Raw genomic sequence first — 15,669 nt, 5'->3', positions numbered from 1 at the left:
CACTGCAATAATGAATGAGCGTAAACTCTTTGAATGAATTGAGCACAAATTAAATAGCTGCGTTGCTGTTTCCTCTGTGTGTGTGTCTCAGAAATCAGAGCTTGGCAAGAGTAAATCAACTAAAATACTACATCATACACATGTTCTAGTATTTGATATGTTTATTTAAATTATTTATACCTTGTATGATATAATACATGAATTAATGGAATAAGCACAGCAGGATCTCAAACAGCCGCGTTTCGTCACTGTGCAGCTCTCAGAATCCAAACTACAGTGAATGCAGAAAAAAACATGTTGCACACATAGAGGAATGCATGTCTAGTACTGGATAGTTTGTACTGTTATTAAGCCCAAAGTTCAGTGTTTTGTAAGATTAAAGCTGCCAAAGAAAACACAACTTTAATCTGCCAACATTGCATACATTTGTAAAACATTAAGCCAGCACAACAATATTTTTTGAGAAACAGTCATATGCTGTGGGCTATTTTGTCTGTCATTGGCTAAATTGTTAATCATGTGAGCATTACTAAAGATAATGGTATAAAACCATTTGATTTGTAACACTCTGAACATACAGATAAAGCACACACATCTCCAACACGCTTTAGCTAAAGCACTAAGAATGAAGTTCAGAGTAGCAGTTCTTCTGCTTCTGTACAAATGTCTTGTATTCGCTCCGAACGTCATATTCACGTCAGAATCTGCCGTCTCAGGATTGACTTGTCCTTTGAAAACATGCACAGATGTACTGAAGGAACTAAAAGATCTGGAAATCAGACATGCTAAGAGTGAAACTCAGATTGAGGAAATCAAAAAGGAAAAACAAGATCTGGAAATCAGACTTGCTACAAGTGAAGCTCAGATTGAGGTAATCAAAAAGGAAAAACAAGGTGAGACGACACTCAAAAAAGTGATTGAAAACAGATTTTTTTTTTTTTCAAAAACATGAAAAAACAAGAAATTCAACTAGATTTTTCATTTTTTGTTCAGGGAACGACTCTGTCCATGAATTTGGCAACTTACATGTGTTTATCTCAGAAATATTATCCTTATACTAGTTTATCTCAGATATAATAATTTACTTCGCCAACACCTTTGTCACACTGCCTGTTTTATTATTGCTGAGCACCATCAGAATCTGTGTGGCAATGCTGCTCGACTCGCTGGACAGACAGAGATATAGTGAAGCCCAGACCTGTGTCCATTTAAATCATCATACTCAGATGTCATAACTTTTTTAGAAAATACTCTAATGGAGGAACTTGAAATAATATGACAGATATGAAAAGAAATAACATTGTATCATAGTTAATGTTCATCTGTTATAGTTCTATTATGATTTTTATTCATACAACAGTTGGATATAATAATGCCATTATCTCAAAGAATAGTTGTTTCAGTATATGACTTTAGTGAAATATGAATTTGAGGCTAATGATTATTAAGGTTAAATTTAAAAAAAAAAAAAAAAAAAACGAAGTGCTGAATTTTTGAAAAAAAAAATATTATTTTAAGGTACTTTATGATATAAGTGTATATAGTTAATATTTTTCCTCAGAAATGTTGTTTGTATTGAATCAATTGGTGCTATTATAAGCTTTAGCAGTAATTATAAACACCTTATTCATATTTTCCAACATCTTGTGCTTTTATTTATTCCTTTCACTTTTGCTGAATAATGCTTTATATTCTTTGAATTTCATTGTTTTTCATGAATATTATTAAAATTGCAAATATAGACAGTTAAAAACAAATAAATAAAAAAAACTAATACTGTTCATCATGTAGCATAAAACATTGATATAAAACCAAAAACATTGCAGTTCATGAAAATTCAACATTACACAATCTTATGAGATGAAGGTTATGAACATGAACCCCCCATAATCCTTGAAACTTTACCTTTTTTCTGTGTGAAACTTCAAAAAGCAGAGGTGAGACACAGGTACACATCACATTTGGTGCACTTCACCCTAAAAATACACTTACATCCAGTTGCACCTGCCTTTTTGAGACACAATGGTAGGCCAGTGGTAGGTCTGGGCCAGTATACTGGCTGTGATGGCAGGTCTCTGATGTTGATTTAATCCATAATACAAATGCCATGGCAGTCCTTGACATATGACTGATCAACATTATATCACTAGCATTAATGTTGTTATTGTTACATATTAACAGACTGCAGCTGATCTTTGCTAGCTATCTAACCTATTATAATAATGCCATTCCATTATTGCACATATGGCAAAACAGACATTTTATCGATTTACCAAAAACTAATTTCATTTAAAAAAATTTGAGTGGTGAATATGTCATCATACCTTACATGAGATGATGTTAACATTTTTTTTGTGAATGTGACATGGGCGGGTCCTTGTTTGTTACTGACGTTTTAATTTGCTTTCAGCAACTACATACAAGAGACGGCAGTCTGTCAGAAAATCACGCCACAGAAAAAAACATGCATGTCATGCGACTTAACCAAAGCACATCATTGGCTAAACTAAGGTCTTCTCTTACCAACAAAAAAACAAGAATGTTCTCTTAAAGAGACGGTGGCAAGGAAATGAACACAAAGTTTATGTTGCCTTATGTCAACACTATGCGGTAGAGAGTTAAATATGTATGCTGTCTATAAAATTAAATTCTTAAATGATTAGTCCAATTTTAAATAAACTTTTCCTGATAATTTACTCACCCCCATGTCATCCAAGATGTCCATGTCTTTCTTTCTTCAGTCGAAAAGAAATTAAAGTTTTTGATGAAAACATTCCAGGATTTTTTTTCCTTATAGTAAACTTCAATGGGCACCAAACAGATGAAGGTCAAAATTAGTTTCACTGCAGCTTCAAATTGTTCAACATGATCCCAGATAAGAAATAAGGGTCTTATCTAGAGAAACCATCACTCATTTTCTGAAAAAAAATTGAAAATTATACAACCATAATTGGAGGGCAGTAATACACTTAGCAGTGTCTACACTGCTGGAATTTTAATAGAGAAGAAGAAGAAGAGAGCTAGTTCAAGATGAGCATTTATGGTTAAAACTTATATAATTTTCCATTTTTTTTCAGAAAATGAGTGATTGTTTCTCTAGATAAGACCCTTATTTCTCATCTGGGATCATGTTGAACAATTTGAAGCTGCAGTGAAACTAATTTTGACCTTCATCTGTTTTGGTGCCCACTGAAGTCTACTATAAGAAAAAAAAATACCAGCTAACACAGTTACGTTATGATGATGTAACTGGACTGGACCATATTCGTTGTAGCGACGTACCAAATAACGTTCTAGGGACGTAACTTTGTGATTCCCATATTCGTTGTGGCGACGTTATATCGGTACGTCGCTGGAACGTGACAGTAACGTCTCAACTACCAAACTGGTACGTTGTAAAAACGTAACTGGATCGGTTCATATTAGTTGCAACAATGTCCCGAAAAACGTTCAGGCGACGTAACTTTGTGATTCCCATATTCGTTGTGGTGACGTTTTAGTCACTTTATATAATGAACAAATTTAATAGACAAGTGCATATACAAACAAGTACAGTTGAGCTTCCATTTATGTTCGCTAATTAATGGTTATATGTGAATAAAAGTCTAAACTCATACTGTATATTGCATTAAGTGAACAAGTCTCTTCAGAAAATTTGGACTAAACTGCTCCATTCATATGGATCATTTTTACAATCTCTTTATGAACTTTTTGAAGTGTCAAAGTGTTAGTTGCATGGTGTGTAAATTGAGGGAGATAACTCTCAGATTTCATTAAAATATCTTCACTTATTTTTTGAAGATGAACAACACATTCTTGCATGTTCAGAATGACATAAGGGCGAGTCTTTTTTGTGTGTGTGTGTGTGTGTGTGTGTGTGTGTGTGTGTGTGTGTGTGTGGAACTAACCCTTTAGGCAGGCGTACACTTTAAGTTCGAACACTCAGTAGTTTGTGAGCCCTTCCATACAAGTTAGTTAACCCGATAATCATGTCAAAGCAGTTGGTACATTGCACGACTGCACTACACAGCTTTTCTTTGTTTTAAAAACAGACTTAACATTTATCTATTATGGGTCCTAATTAGGAGACGATGAGCACGTTAAGCTTTGTACCATACTGTTTATATTTATCAAACAGTAAAAATGCCCCTTTCAACGCCCAAAACAACAAGCTTGCGGATGAGATGATGAGAGGAAGGAGATTTTGGATTGTATTTGATAGTATCGAACAGATTTTAAAAAAAGCTTTAATCATGCCCTTTCAATCCGAATGAAATGTCAATTGGACCCGGCAAGTTCATTTCAACTAATGTGGTTACATGTGGCTTTTTATTCCATCTGTGCTACTAGTCTGATTAAAGTCTGATTATTAGAGCCCATGTAAACACAGCTAATGTTGCTGCTATAGCTTCAGATTTCAAAAAGTTATAGGGTTCCCAAGCAGCCTATGAGATGTAATTGTGTATAATTTGGGACTATACAATAGCTGCATTTACATGGACCCTAATAATTAATTTGTAATCGGACTAGTTGCACAGTCGAATTAAAGGGATAGGATAATTAAAAGGCCAACAATTTATACAGCTTTGGAACAAGCTGAGGGTGAGTAAATGATGACAGAATTTTCATTTTTGGGTGAACTATCCCTTTAAGTCACATGCAACCATGTCATTCAGAATAAATTTGCCAAATCAGATTTTAAAATTTCATTCTGATTGTAAGGGGTGGTTTAAAACTTTTCTAATCTGTTTGACATGTAAACACTTGATCAGATTAAAAACTGACATTTGAAAGTGTAAAGCATGTGGAATAATGTAGAAATGATCTTAAAGGTCCCGTTTTTTGTGGTTTTTTGAAGCTTTGATTGTGTTTATAGTGTGCAATATAACGTGTTCATGTTTCGCGTGTACAAAAACAGTATTTTTCACATAATTTACTTATCTGTATACCGCTGTTTCCACTGTCATAAAAACGGGCTGATGACTTTCTTGTTCTATGAAGTTCCTCCTTCAGAAATACGTAACGAGTTCTGATTGCGCCAGCGGTTCCTGTGTTGTGAATCGACAGCAGTTTAGCCAGTGGCGTAACTTAATAATGATGGGCCCCAGTGCAGGCTATTACGATGGGCCCCCTTGTCTGCAGTTATATATAGGGTTGATGAAGCAGAAACACACTGCGCTTGTGTCTAGAAAGGAACCCTATAGAACCCTATAGAAGCATATATTAATGTAGGTGTAAGACATTATATGGTCAAAGGTTGTTTAAATATTCAGGTAATAAGAAGTGAAATAAGTTGCCTTTCTATATCAAGGTACAGTCTGTGATGATTTCAGTATAAGAGTGAAGAGTTTTGTGTTAAAATTTACTTTATTTGTAATTAGGTAATTTTGTATGTAATTAGGGTGCAGATATAAGCTAAATGAATCATTGACACTAATCTATTTTTTTTTTAAATCAAGGACAACAATGGAAATCAAATACGTTAATTCAACTTTATTTATTTTTGCAGCTGTGTATTGCTACTTTTTGTGTTAAATGAATTTAAACACACAAACAATTTAAAATCCACAAGCACATACACACAATGAAGTGGCCCTAAAATAATAACAGCCAGGGCATGGCAGCTTATAAGGTGCACTGAATCCTTTGAAAAGTATCTGTGCCTATTTGAGTTGCGTTTAAAGTACCGGCACTTTATTTCATCCACTTCAAGCACTGTCTACAACGCTATTAATGAGCTGCTGACCACAATAATTTACGTTATAATTCATGATTATTTACACCAACATTAGATAGCTTCCTAAGACTAGACTACCTGCTAGTGCTACATGAGGGCAGCGTTGTAGTTGAATCAAGCTGAACCGATAATGATGTACAAATGCTGCTTGGAGTGGATTTCAGATGGGGAGAATTGGTAAAAAATCCAAAGGAATCCAATTTTGGGAGCTTGGCAGTCTTCTCCTCCTGTTCTTTTCTCTCCTGTCTCTTCTTACAACCACTTTTGTGTTTGAATGGCATGGCTACTCGCTTAAGTCTCAGCCGTTTAATTTTGCCGCCGGAGTTGTAGTCTTGTCACATGATCAAAATAGAGATTTATGAATGGACCCTTTCACGGACTGTGATGACGCGTTTCCACACAGCTGTTCCATGGTAACGTTAGGCCTACATGATTTATAGTAGGCTATATAGGCCTATTTATAAATATCTTTATTTCTTTGTCTGATCAGCATAATCAATCTCTCAATATTTCACCCTCTTTTGGAAAGTCATGGAAATTATAACAAATAAAACAAGACTCATTTATTATGTGGAATAATTTTAATGGTTTTCTCAAAATATTTCTAAACACTTTTGGTTGTTACTGCCATTTTTGATAAAATACCGGGCGGGAAGAAACGGGAACATTTAGGGGTGTAGGCCTATAAATAGTCAACAATAAGCGGTAGAATGTGAATGACGTGTGATTTACAATTTCAAACTCAGCGCATTTAATTTGATGTTTGTTTCCAATGTTTCTGTCGATGTGTGCCCACACATCATAGAAGATCTGATGAACTGATAGATCACTAAATAAAATAATTCAATAAATACATATTTATAAGCATTTATCTCAAAATAACTATATAGACTTTAATAACTGAGAACTGGCAAAAACAAATCAGATCGCAAATGCTAGGCCTATCTCATGAAACGAAAAGGTGAGTCCTTATAATTTCTATAGCCTATAGGATACTTTTTTCTTAGAAGTGAATTGTGACAACATGCCCCAAAGGTGAGGCGCATTAAGATTAACATGACCAATTGACAGCTTAAAATGTTACCTTATATAATAAAAAAATATCTAAACTAAAACATTATGTCCAAAAAATTAATTAATACAAAAATAATAAAAAATGGCATTTTTAATCATTAAAAATAGCCTATACAATGTTTTGAGTTTGATAGCAAACACATCATACAGCTAGGCTATACAGCGTAGGCTAGTTAAAAATATAATAATTCATAATTTCTGAAGATTGACTGTGAGTCATTAGTCGCCCTTTTCTCATGGTTTCTCAAAAGAATTTATAAAATTAGGCTATAGAATAGGCTATAATAGCACCCCATCTGCACAACTGGGATTTGCTGGTTAGCATTAAATAACAGTCTCAACTGTTAAATAAGATTAAATAATATCAGATTTGTCTTATTTTAAATAAACACAAAAAAAAAACAGAGATGGAAAAAAAATAACTTTAGAAATTTACTTTTGCGTTGTAAATGTTCAGTGATATCTGTGTTACTTACTCCGCGTTAGGTTGTGCACCGCGCTCCCCTAGCCTATACGGTGCTATTCTTCATTTAATCGAGAGTCTGGTGGTTGAAAGTTTACGGCAACATTAATTCAAGGTGAGAAAACAATTCTAAAGAAAGAGCAAGAAGGTTCACTCGGAGTGCACATGACAAGGCTTGAGCTCGCACACGTATGTGAGCGAGAGCATGAGCCGTGAGACCATTATGAGAACGCATGCACGTCATTGTGAATTGCCTAGTGAAAGATATCCGCCTGAGAGAAAACAGAGAAATTTGCGCTCTACTCTCGTGTTACAATTATGTTCTCTCACATTTGTCATCAAAATAACGCAATAGAAACGGCCTCAAATTAATAAAACGAGAAGAACGTCATTTAAATCGGTTTTATTATTATGGGTTAAAAATGAATGTATAATATAGCATCCTGACGAGACACTTCATCGCCAGGGGCCCACTTGCGATGTGGGCAGGGCCCGGGTGCGCAGCGGGCCCCCCGCCGCACGGGCCCCAGTGCGGCTGCACTGCCTGCACTGTCTGTAGTTACGCCCCTGAGTTTAGCGCTCCTTGCCCGGAAAGGTCACGCCTCTTACCATAATGTGGAGATGCATGCGCTCAGTGTTATTGTAAACATGTATTTAATTTTACCCTATCAATTTGAGCCGGAATCAGACCCGGTGATTGGACTGCGGGATGAAAATAACAGCGTTTCGACGACATGGCGACAAACACACTCTACAAACGCAACTCTTGTGTATTCCTGTGGGCGGAGGTTAGTCAAAAAACTGTTTTAGTGACGTCATTAAAGAAGGAAGTAGAGGGATGTAGTCCAAACTGGCCGTTCGATGTAGGTGACTTCTGTTAAATAAAATATCCCGCTTGGCATTGAACTTTGAGCTTTAAAATTTTACAGATTTTATTTATACTCTAACAACAGCATTACACACTAACTAAAGTTTGAAACATGGGATCACGAAGAACGGGACCTTTAAGAAGGAAAGTCATATACATCTCAGATGGCATGAGGGTAAAAGATGAGTAAACGGTGAGCACATTTCTGGGTGTACTGTATTTAAAAAAATACAGAATAGCAAATGGGATTCCCTCTTAAGATTCATCAGTGGAAAGAAAGAAGAAGAGGAACAAGAGGAGGAGGAAGCCAAGCAAGAGAAACGAATAAAGCCGGGCACACATTTAAAGTCGACATGAAATCAAAATCGACAATTCTTATTTTTTTTATGGAATATTGTAGTATTTATTATCAATAATTTATCTGTGAACTTCATTATTTTTTTAAAATTCATGTGCCCTCATAATCTTTAATCAAAATCATTAACCTCCCATCCCCCTTCAAAACGACTCATCGTCTCTTCCTGTCACATGCTATGGCGCAAGGGTGGAGCTATCTGGTATTGCAGTGACGTATGGGGTAAATGCTGTGCTTCACGTTATAGAGATTAATGCATTAACCACTGCCACTGCTAATGCCAGTCATTGGGGTGTACAGTACATAGAAAGGAACCTGCAACACGCTCAGTCAGTCAGGCTGCGTGTCCACTGGAGCAGAGCAAGTGACCAGAGCATTTTTAGATTCATTCCTATGGTGATCGTCACATTTAACTTACGCACGGCTCAACTTCCATAGGAATGAACCGAAAACACTCGCTCTTACCCACTCGCTCCGCGCCAACGGACACTCACCGTCAGTCAGTCAGTCTCTCTCGCTGTTTAGTGCCGTTAACCGTCCTCGTCATCCTCAATAAAGCTCTTACAGTAACGCGAGTGCTCAGAGTGAGTAATTCATATCTGCCTCCGTTTTGTTAGCAACGCCCAACTTCCAATCAAATCCCGAAGAACGAAATCAAGTCCCGCCCTCTCATTTCAGATGCCGCTGAGTTGAAAAATCTGAACTTTGGCGAATTTCCGCGCCACGTTAACCAATCAGGAGCTTGCTCTAGTAGTGACGTGACATAGCAAGCTGAGGCAGAAATTCGAAACAACAATGGAGGACAAAATAATCGTCGCTATACATCTTCATACATTTATAGAAACAGAAATAAAAAGGGATCGTGTTTAAAAGAAAGTCAGTGAGGAGGTCGGACAATATGATAAGTTGTAAAAAGCGGTCTTTACTCAATTTTATATATATATATATATATATATATATAGATAGATATATATATATAGATACATATTAAGACTGTAAGCCAACTAAAGATGACCAATTGAGCTTATTCGCTGTAATTTACAATTATTTCCCCACTGACAAGTTGTTTATTCAGAGGAAGTGTGCAGAAAGCAGTGGGAGAGTCTGGGACACATAAAGGAGCGGGAGAGCCCCTCTCATGCCGCGAATTCGCGTCTGTTGTGAAGGGATTTTCACGCGCGAATGAAGCGAGTAAACTCTAAATGTTCAAGCGTCCAACTACGCGCGAATAGCGCGATTTATTCGCTCAAGTCGCGTCTGGTATGAATGCAGCATTTTAGAAACAGTCATTGCCAGTCCTCCTCTCAAAGATTCTTCTTAAATTTGATAATTCCCACTTCTGAAGTAGTGATTACGAGCAAATCGCATTCAAGTTTCGAAAGGAAAGTCATTTTTACAATAGCACTGAGAGCGCGTGAAGGCAGCATAATATTTGCGACCAATGACGTCTCTGTTTCCTTGGAGACTGTGTCAGGCGATTGTAAACAAGTGGCGAAATGGCGTCAAAAAAGTTTGCAACATAAAAACACATTGGACAACTGGGTATGGAAGAAAAACTGGTTGAACTCTGGCAATTGTATGAATATATATAAAACATATCTTCGAAGGAAAACCATAATAAGCGATAAGGAAAGAAGCTGGGCTGCTACTGCGGAAGCTTTGAACGTTTCAGGTACAGGGCCGGATTATCCATAGACGGGATTGGGCGAGTGTCCTGGGGCACCCAGCCAATAGGGGGCAACAAGTGATAAAGATAATGACTAGACTTTTTTTTTTTTTTTTTATCATGTTTTGTATATATATTATTTATCTGGAAAGATACGGATATAAAATTAACAATTAATGATACAATATATACAGAGAGAATATAAAGAGCCCCCTTTGATCGCGAAAGTGAAAGTGCCCTTTGAGGTAGCATTGTGGTAGTATTTACTTCTGTGGTAATTTAATGGTCTGTACAGTGCCAGTGTCGAACAAGCTTCATTGAGGATCACAGCTTATCGTTGCTTAACAACGGCCGACACCACCGGAGTGCAAGCTCTAAAAATAGATTAATTTACCAAAGTTTACTCACCTCTCTGTTGAAAACAAAGTCCATGTTGCCTCTCCAGCCAGGACCTCACCCATATCCTGCGCGTTTTTCCTCTTTTTTTGTTATTTTCCGCACAAATATAGCTGCAGATGAAGAGCGCGAGCTGTTTGTTTACATTAGGGTGACCACCTGCTAATAAGCCCAAGGGGGGACAAGGGGTATGTTTCTGAGTGACAATGTGGGACACTGCCGGGCAGACTCACTGATAATGGTTTACTCATTTCTAGCACATACCACCTTACATGATATATTAATAATGCCCTATTCCCCTAAACATGTGTAACTGCTGATGTATGCTCATGAATAGGCCAACCAATGTGTATTTTTTTTTTTTCTAAATAAAGATTCACAATATTTTTAACATTCAATGAATTGACAGATGCACATCCACTTACGATTTACTTTTGCTATTTAATTAATTTAGTTTTTTATTACAATTTATTCACTTTAAATAAATTATAATATAAAATTATAGGATTATCAGGAATTGTAGTTGCTCAACACCACAGGAACAGTAAAAAAACAAAAAAAACAAAACTCTTAACTCACTCTTAACTCACAACTCCAGAGGTTCACGGAACGAGAAGGGGGGGTGATGGGGGCTTTTCACCAGCATCTGAATTAAAAAGGAAGCAACCTGTCATCGGTGAAAAGACCCTCTCCACCGAAGCATTGGTGATTGGTACACTCAAGAGGAAAGAAGCTAATGCTGTCATGTTTGGTGTGTGTGTGTGCTTGAGTAAGGTGGCCCACTTCTCCACGAATGGAGCTCCAGACTGCACGATGGCCTGTTGGTGTGGCAGAATGACACAATACTCATCATATAGCGCATCCATGTCCAACTTCTTGCTAAGCTGCAGGACCTCTACAGCTTCACAGAGATGGGAGAAGTTGAATGGGCTCTTTAGTGCCAGGCTAGCCACTTTCTTCTGGTAGTTGGAGTCTGAGAAGTCATAGCGCTGCTCCAGGTAGGTGAGAGAGGACTGGTAGAAGTTGCACATGTCCTCTCTGAGCACAGCTGCCTGTCTGTCTGGAAACTGCTGGAGGAGTACACCTGTCTGGGCCCCAAAGAAACCATCACTCTGTCGTTGCTGTAGCTTGGTTTTTAGGGTGAACATCATATCGTAGAGCTCACAGACAGTCCCATCTTCTCGCTCCAGCACCAGCACAGTGTCGTGGAAAATCTTCAGCGCATTGCTGAGGAAGGACAGGTAAACCTAAAAGAAGTAAGGAGAGTCAATTATCCTGTGTGCTGGCACTGTTTGCATTATCATCATTTCTCTAATCCCTGTTTCATGTAATAATATTTAGATGAAAAAAAAGTTGAGTGCAATTAAAATTAATTACCTGTAGATCAAGGGGGTTGCCCTCACCATCCTGGTCATCCTTGAACAGCCGCCATAGTGACTTTGGGCACTGGTCCTCTCCCAATGAGAGAAAGTAGGTCTTGATAGGAGCCCAGCTGTCGTGAAGCCTCTTCACTGCAGGCCACAAGCTCAGCCATCTTGTGGGCACATGTCTAAGCAGGGACTGGTACTCTATCTCCACAAAGGTGTGGATTGATTTAAGTTCCTCACTGGTTTGGCAGATGAGGAGAAGTGGCTAAAGGTCTTGTTGACGACATTTTCAATGTCGATATTTAGCCGATCTCCTGCGTGTTTTGCACTGTTGTGAATGATGTGGGCCACACAGTTTGCCTTCAAAATGCAATTGTTGTTCTCTTTTAGTTTCTGGAAGACAGAGTTGTATCTCCCGTAATTCAGACTAGCATTGTCAGCAGAATACGCAGATATCATGTCTAGTCCCAGTCCGTTTTCCTCCAGCTTGGTGACTATCTGGTTGTGGATCGCAGCAGATGTTTCATCACTGTCATCATAGAAATCAAGGACCTTCGTCTGTACTCCCAAGTCTGGCGTCCAGTAACGCACTGACAGTGGGAAGAGCTTGGTGGTCCCATGATTGGAGGCATCTGAAGCCACTGAGAAGAATGGTGTGTGGGCTGTGGAGACACACACACAGATGGGATGAACTTAAAAGAGATTCTCTAAAAACAGATTATTATAAAAATTACAAGATACTGCTTTACTGTTTTGATCATTATTGATTTTATATAAATATAATCTATGGAAATATTTATACCTTTTCAAAAATTATAGTTGCTTTTGTTTGTTTGGGAGATAAACGAATAGTGAAATGTTGCTCACAAGGATACACAGAGCCTGGTTTCATGAAAGCATGGATGAGCAGCATTATGTTAGATAACGTTAGCTACTGATGCAATTTCAGTGAACTGAAGGAAAAGTTGACTTTTAATACACCAGTAGAAAAAGATGATTAGCTAACATTAGCTAGCTAACGTTAGACAAATAGCTAACACACAACAATGTTACATCCATGAACATAACTTTAACTTTACCTTTGGTTGTTGCCTCTCGTTGCTCATTCAGTGGTCTTCTGAGGATTTTTAAGCAATCTTCGACAGAGGCAGGGGCAAGCACATCCGTGACAATGGCTTCTGCCTTCGTCCGACCACAGGCCATCCTCTTGGCAATGTCCGAGTCCGGATAAATCGTTGGGGCTATGCCACAATCTCCTGCTCGATATGATGTAGCGTGTTGGACAGTGTGATACACACTCGTCACCTCTGCAGCAGTCACTTTGTCAGCTAGAAAGTCATTTTTAGGTCGGAGGAAAGCATCCATTGATTTGGATGTCTCTTTCTGTTGGACACGTTTCTTGTGAGTCTCTGTGAGTCTGTGTCGTTTGACATCGTATTCCCCTCCATGTCCGATTGAGAAGGATGTTTTGCAAAGGTCACAAAAAGCCCTCTCGGTATCCCCCTCAACACCTTTCAGCCACAAATATTCATTTTCCCAGTTTTTATTGTACCCACACCTTCTCAGTCTCTTTCTCCATTTTTTGAATTGGAAAGTGCGCATCTAAAAGTTCCTTCCCATTGTGTCTGGTATGCACGCGTACGCTGTCATGACAACCATGAAAAAGTTGACAACAACCTAGTCATCAGTTCAACTCAGGGGTGGGTGTGGCAACAGTAGCGTGCTGAAGTAAAGTAATGTTCGTTTGATTGCCTGGGGCTCGAGGATATAGAGCGACCAACTTTTTTTTGAGCAAGCATTGATTATGCGTGACACGGTCTCAATTTGCGGGACGCATGAATTGGGTTTCAAACGCTGTACGCGCACGCGCTACGCGGGACGGGTGGTCACCCTAGTTTACATCCATTTTCAAGATCCCGCGCACAGTGTGTTGCTTAGCAGCGGTCTCAATCATAAACGTTTGTGTTCTTTTCCGACTGTCAACGATTAAAATCGGCTCCAGTCGAAGGAAACAATCGGTATGGTTGTTCAGTTCAGTCTTAGAATGTTACAGCTAATCGTTAGGTGTGTCCCCGGCTTAAGAAGTGTTGTAACTTTAAATCTGTTTTGAAATAAGTTGTTTTTCAAATAAAGGTTTCCAAGTGATTGTTATGATATAGACACGGAGGCAGAGATAAAAGCAATCCAGGTCAGTTTATTTGAATAATATGTGAACACAGAGAGGTTATGGCTGTTATCAGGTTCTTGAGAGATGAATAGAGAGTAATACTGTCCTTGTATGGTTTGTTAATCCAGGAGCTGAGATGAGATGAAGGGAGACGTTGGAGACACTCACACACACAGAAGGGTAAGCACATGAAGGGACCAGGAGACGAAGGAGATCGCTGGAGCAGGTAAGTCTGATGAGGGGGGTCCTTAAGGTAAGCATAAACACAAGGTATTGCAAACGAGACCGGACAGTGAGTGTGTGTGAGTGCAATCACCAGCACTACAAAGCCACCACAGAGTGAATGAGATGCAGGTGGCGGTGATTAGTACGCTGGTGATTGGGTGCGTCGGTACTGTGGTGAGGTGGAGCCTGGCGTGTCTGTGACAGTATCCCCTCTCCCACGGCCCGCTCCTGAGGGCCGCGGACCCCGACGTCGTGGTGGTCTTCCCCTGGGTCGTGGGGCAGGTCTGTCTGGATGGTTAGTATGGAAGTTCTGTAACAGAAGAGGATCAAGGATATCGTTCCTGGGAATCCATGAGCGTTCCTCGGGACCATAGTCCTCCCAGTCCACAAGGTATTCGAGTTTACCACCACGGCGCCGGGAATCCAGGATCTCGTGGACCACGTAGGCTGTGCCGTCTTCTAGGAGAAGTGGAAGGGGGGGCTCGGCGGCTGCCACGTCAGGCTCTGTGGAGGGAACAACAGAAGGGTGGTAAGGTTTGAGTAGGGACACGTGAAATGTAGGGTGAATTCTGCTATACTGTGCTGGGAGTTGGAGACGATAGGTGACGGGGTTGATCTGCCGAAGGATGGTGAATGGGCCAATGAAGCGGGGACTCAGCTTCTTGCAGGGCAGACGCATCCTGATGTCTCGGGTGGACAGCCAGACCTTCTGCCCCGGCTGGTAGTCAGGAGCCTCGGAGCGACGAAGGTCGGCTGCCATCTTGCGTCTGCGCAGGGCTCTCTGCAGCTGGTGGTGAGCTGAGTCCCACACCCTCTCGCTCTCCCGGAACCAGTAGTCGACTGCCGGAACGTCGGAGGGTTCCCCGTCCCAGGGGAACATCGGGGGTTGGTAGCCGAGTACGCACTGGAAGGGTGTTAGTCCTGTTGAGGCTTGGCGGAGGGAGTTCTGTGCGTACTCGGCCCAACCCAGGTACTGGTTCCAGGAGTTCTGGTGGCCGTGACAGAAGGTACGCAGGAAGCGGCCGATCTCCTGGATCTTCCGTTCCGTCTGCCCATTCGACTGAGGATGGTATCCAGACGATAGGCTGACGGTCACACCCAGGAGGGAGAAGAAGGCTTTCCAGACGTGGGAGACAAACTGGGGTCCTCTGTCGGAGACGATGTCTTCAGGTAATCCATAATAGCGAAAGACATGATTAAACATTAGTTCTGCGGTGGCCATGGCGGTAGGTAGACCCTCCAGGGGTATTAATCGGCAGGACTTTGAGAAGCGGTCTACTACCACCAGGATGCACGTGTGACCGTCAGACTCGGGGAGGTCGGTGACGAAGTCCACTCCCAGGTGTGACCA

The 15,669-nt window shown here is 39.9% G+C and overlaps 1 protein-coding gene across 1 annotated transcript in view; it reads left to right on the top strand.

Annotated features, from left to right (window-relative positions):
- The first annotated feature begins 588 nt into the window (after window positions 1–588).
- The window catches only part of LOC137008341 (tripartite motif-containing protein 16-like protein), a 28,150-nt gene continuing 13,069 nt past the window's right edge, over window positions 589–15,669 (top strand). Inside the window, exon 1 of the mRNA XM_067370316.1 lies at window positions 589–893. Coding sequence (XP_067226417.1) covers window positions 626–893 — 268 coding nt within the window. The 5' untranslated portion in view covers window positions 589–625. The remainder of the gene's footprint in view (window positions 894–15,669) is intronic.

This window comes from Chanodichthys erythropterus, chromosome 3 (genome assembly GCF_024489055.1).
Source record: "Chanodichthys erythropterus isolate Z2021 chromosome 3, ASM2448905v1, whole genome shotgun sequence".
NCBI classification, from domain to species: Eukaryota; Metazoa; Chordata; class Actinopteri; order Cypriniformes; family Xenocyprididae; genus Chanodichthys; species Chanodichthys erythropterus.
Note: the sequence above shows the minus strand (reverse complement) of the source record. Positions and strands in the feature narration are given on the sequence as shown.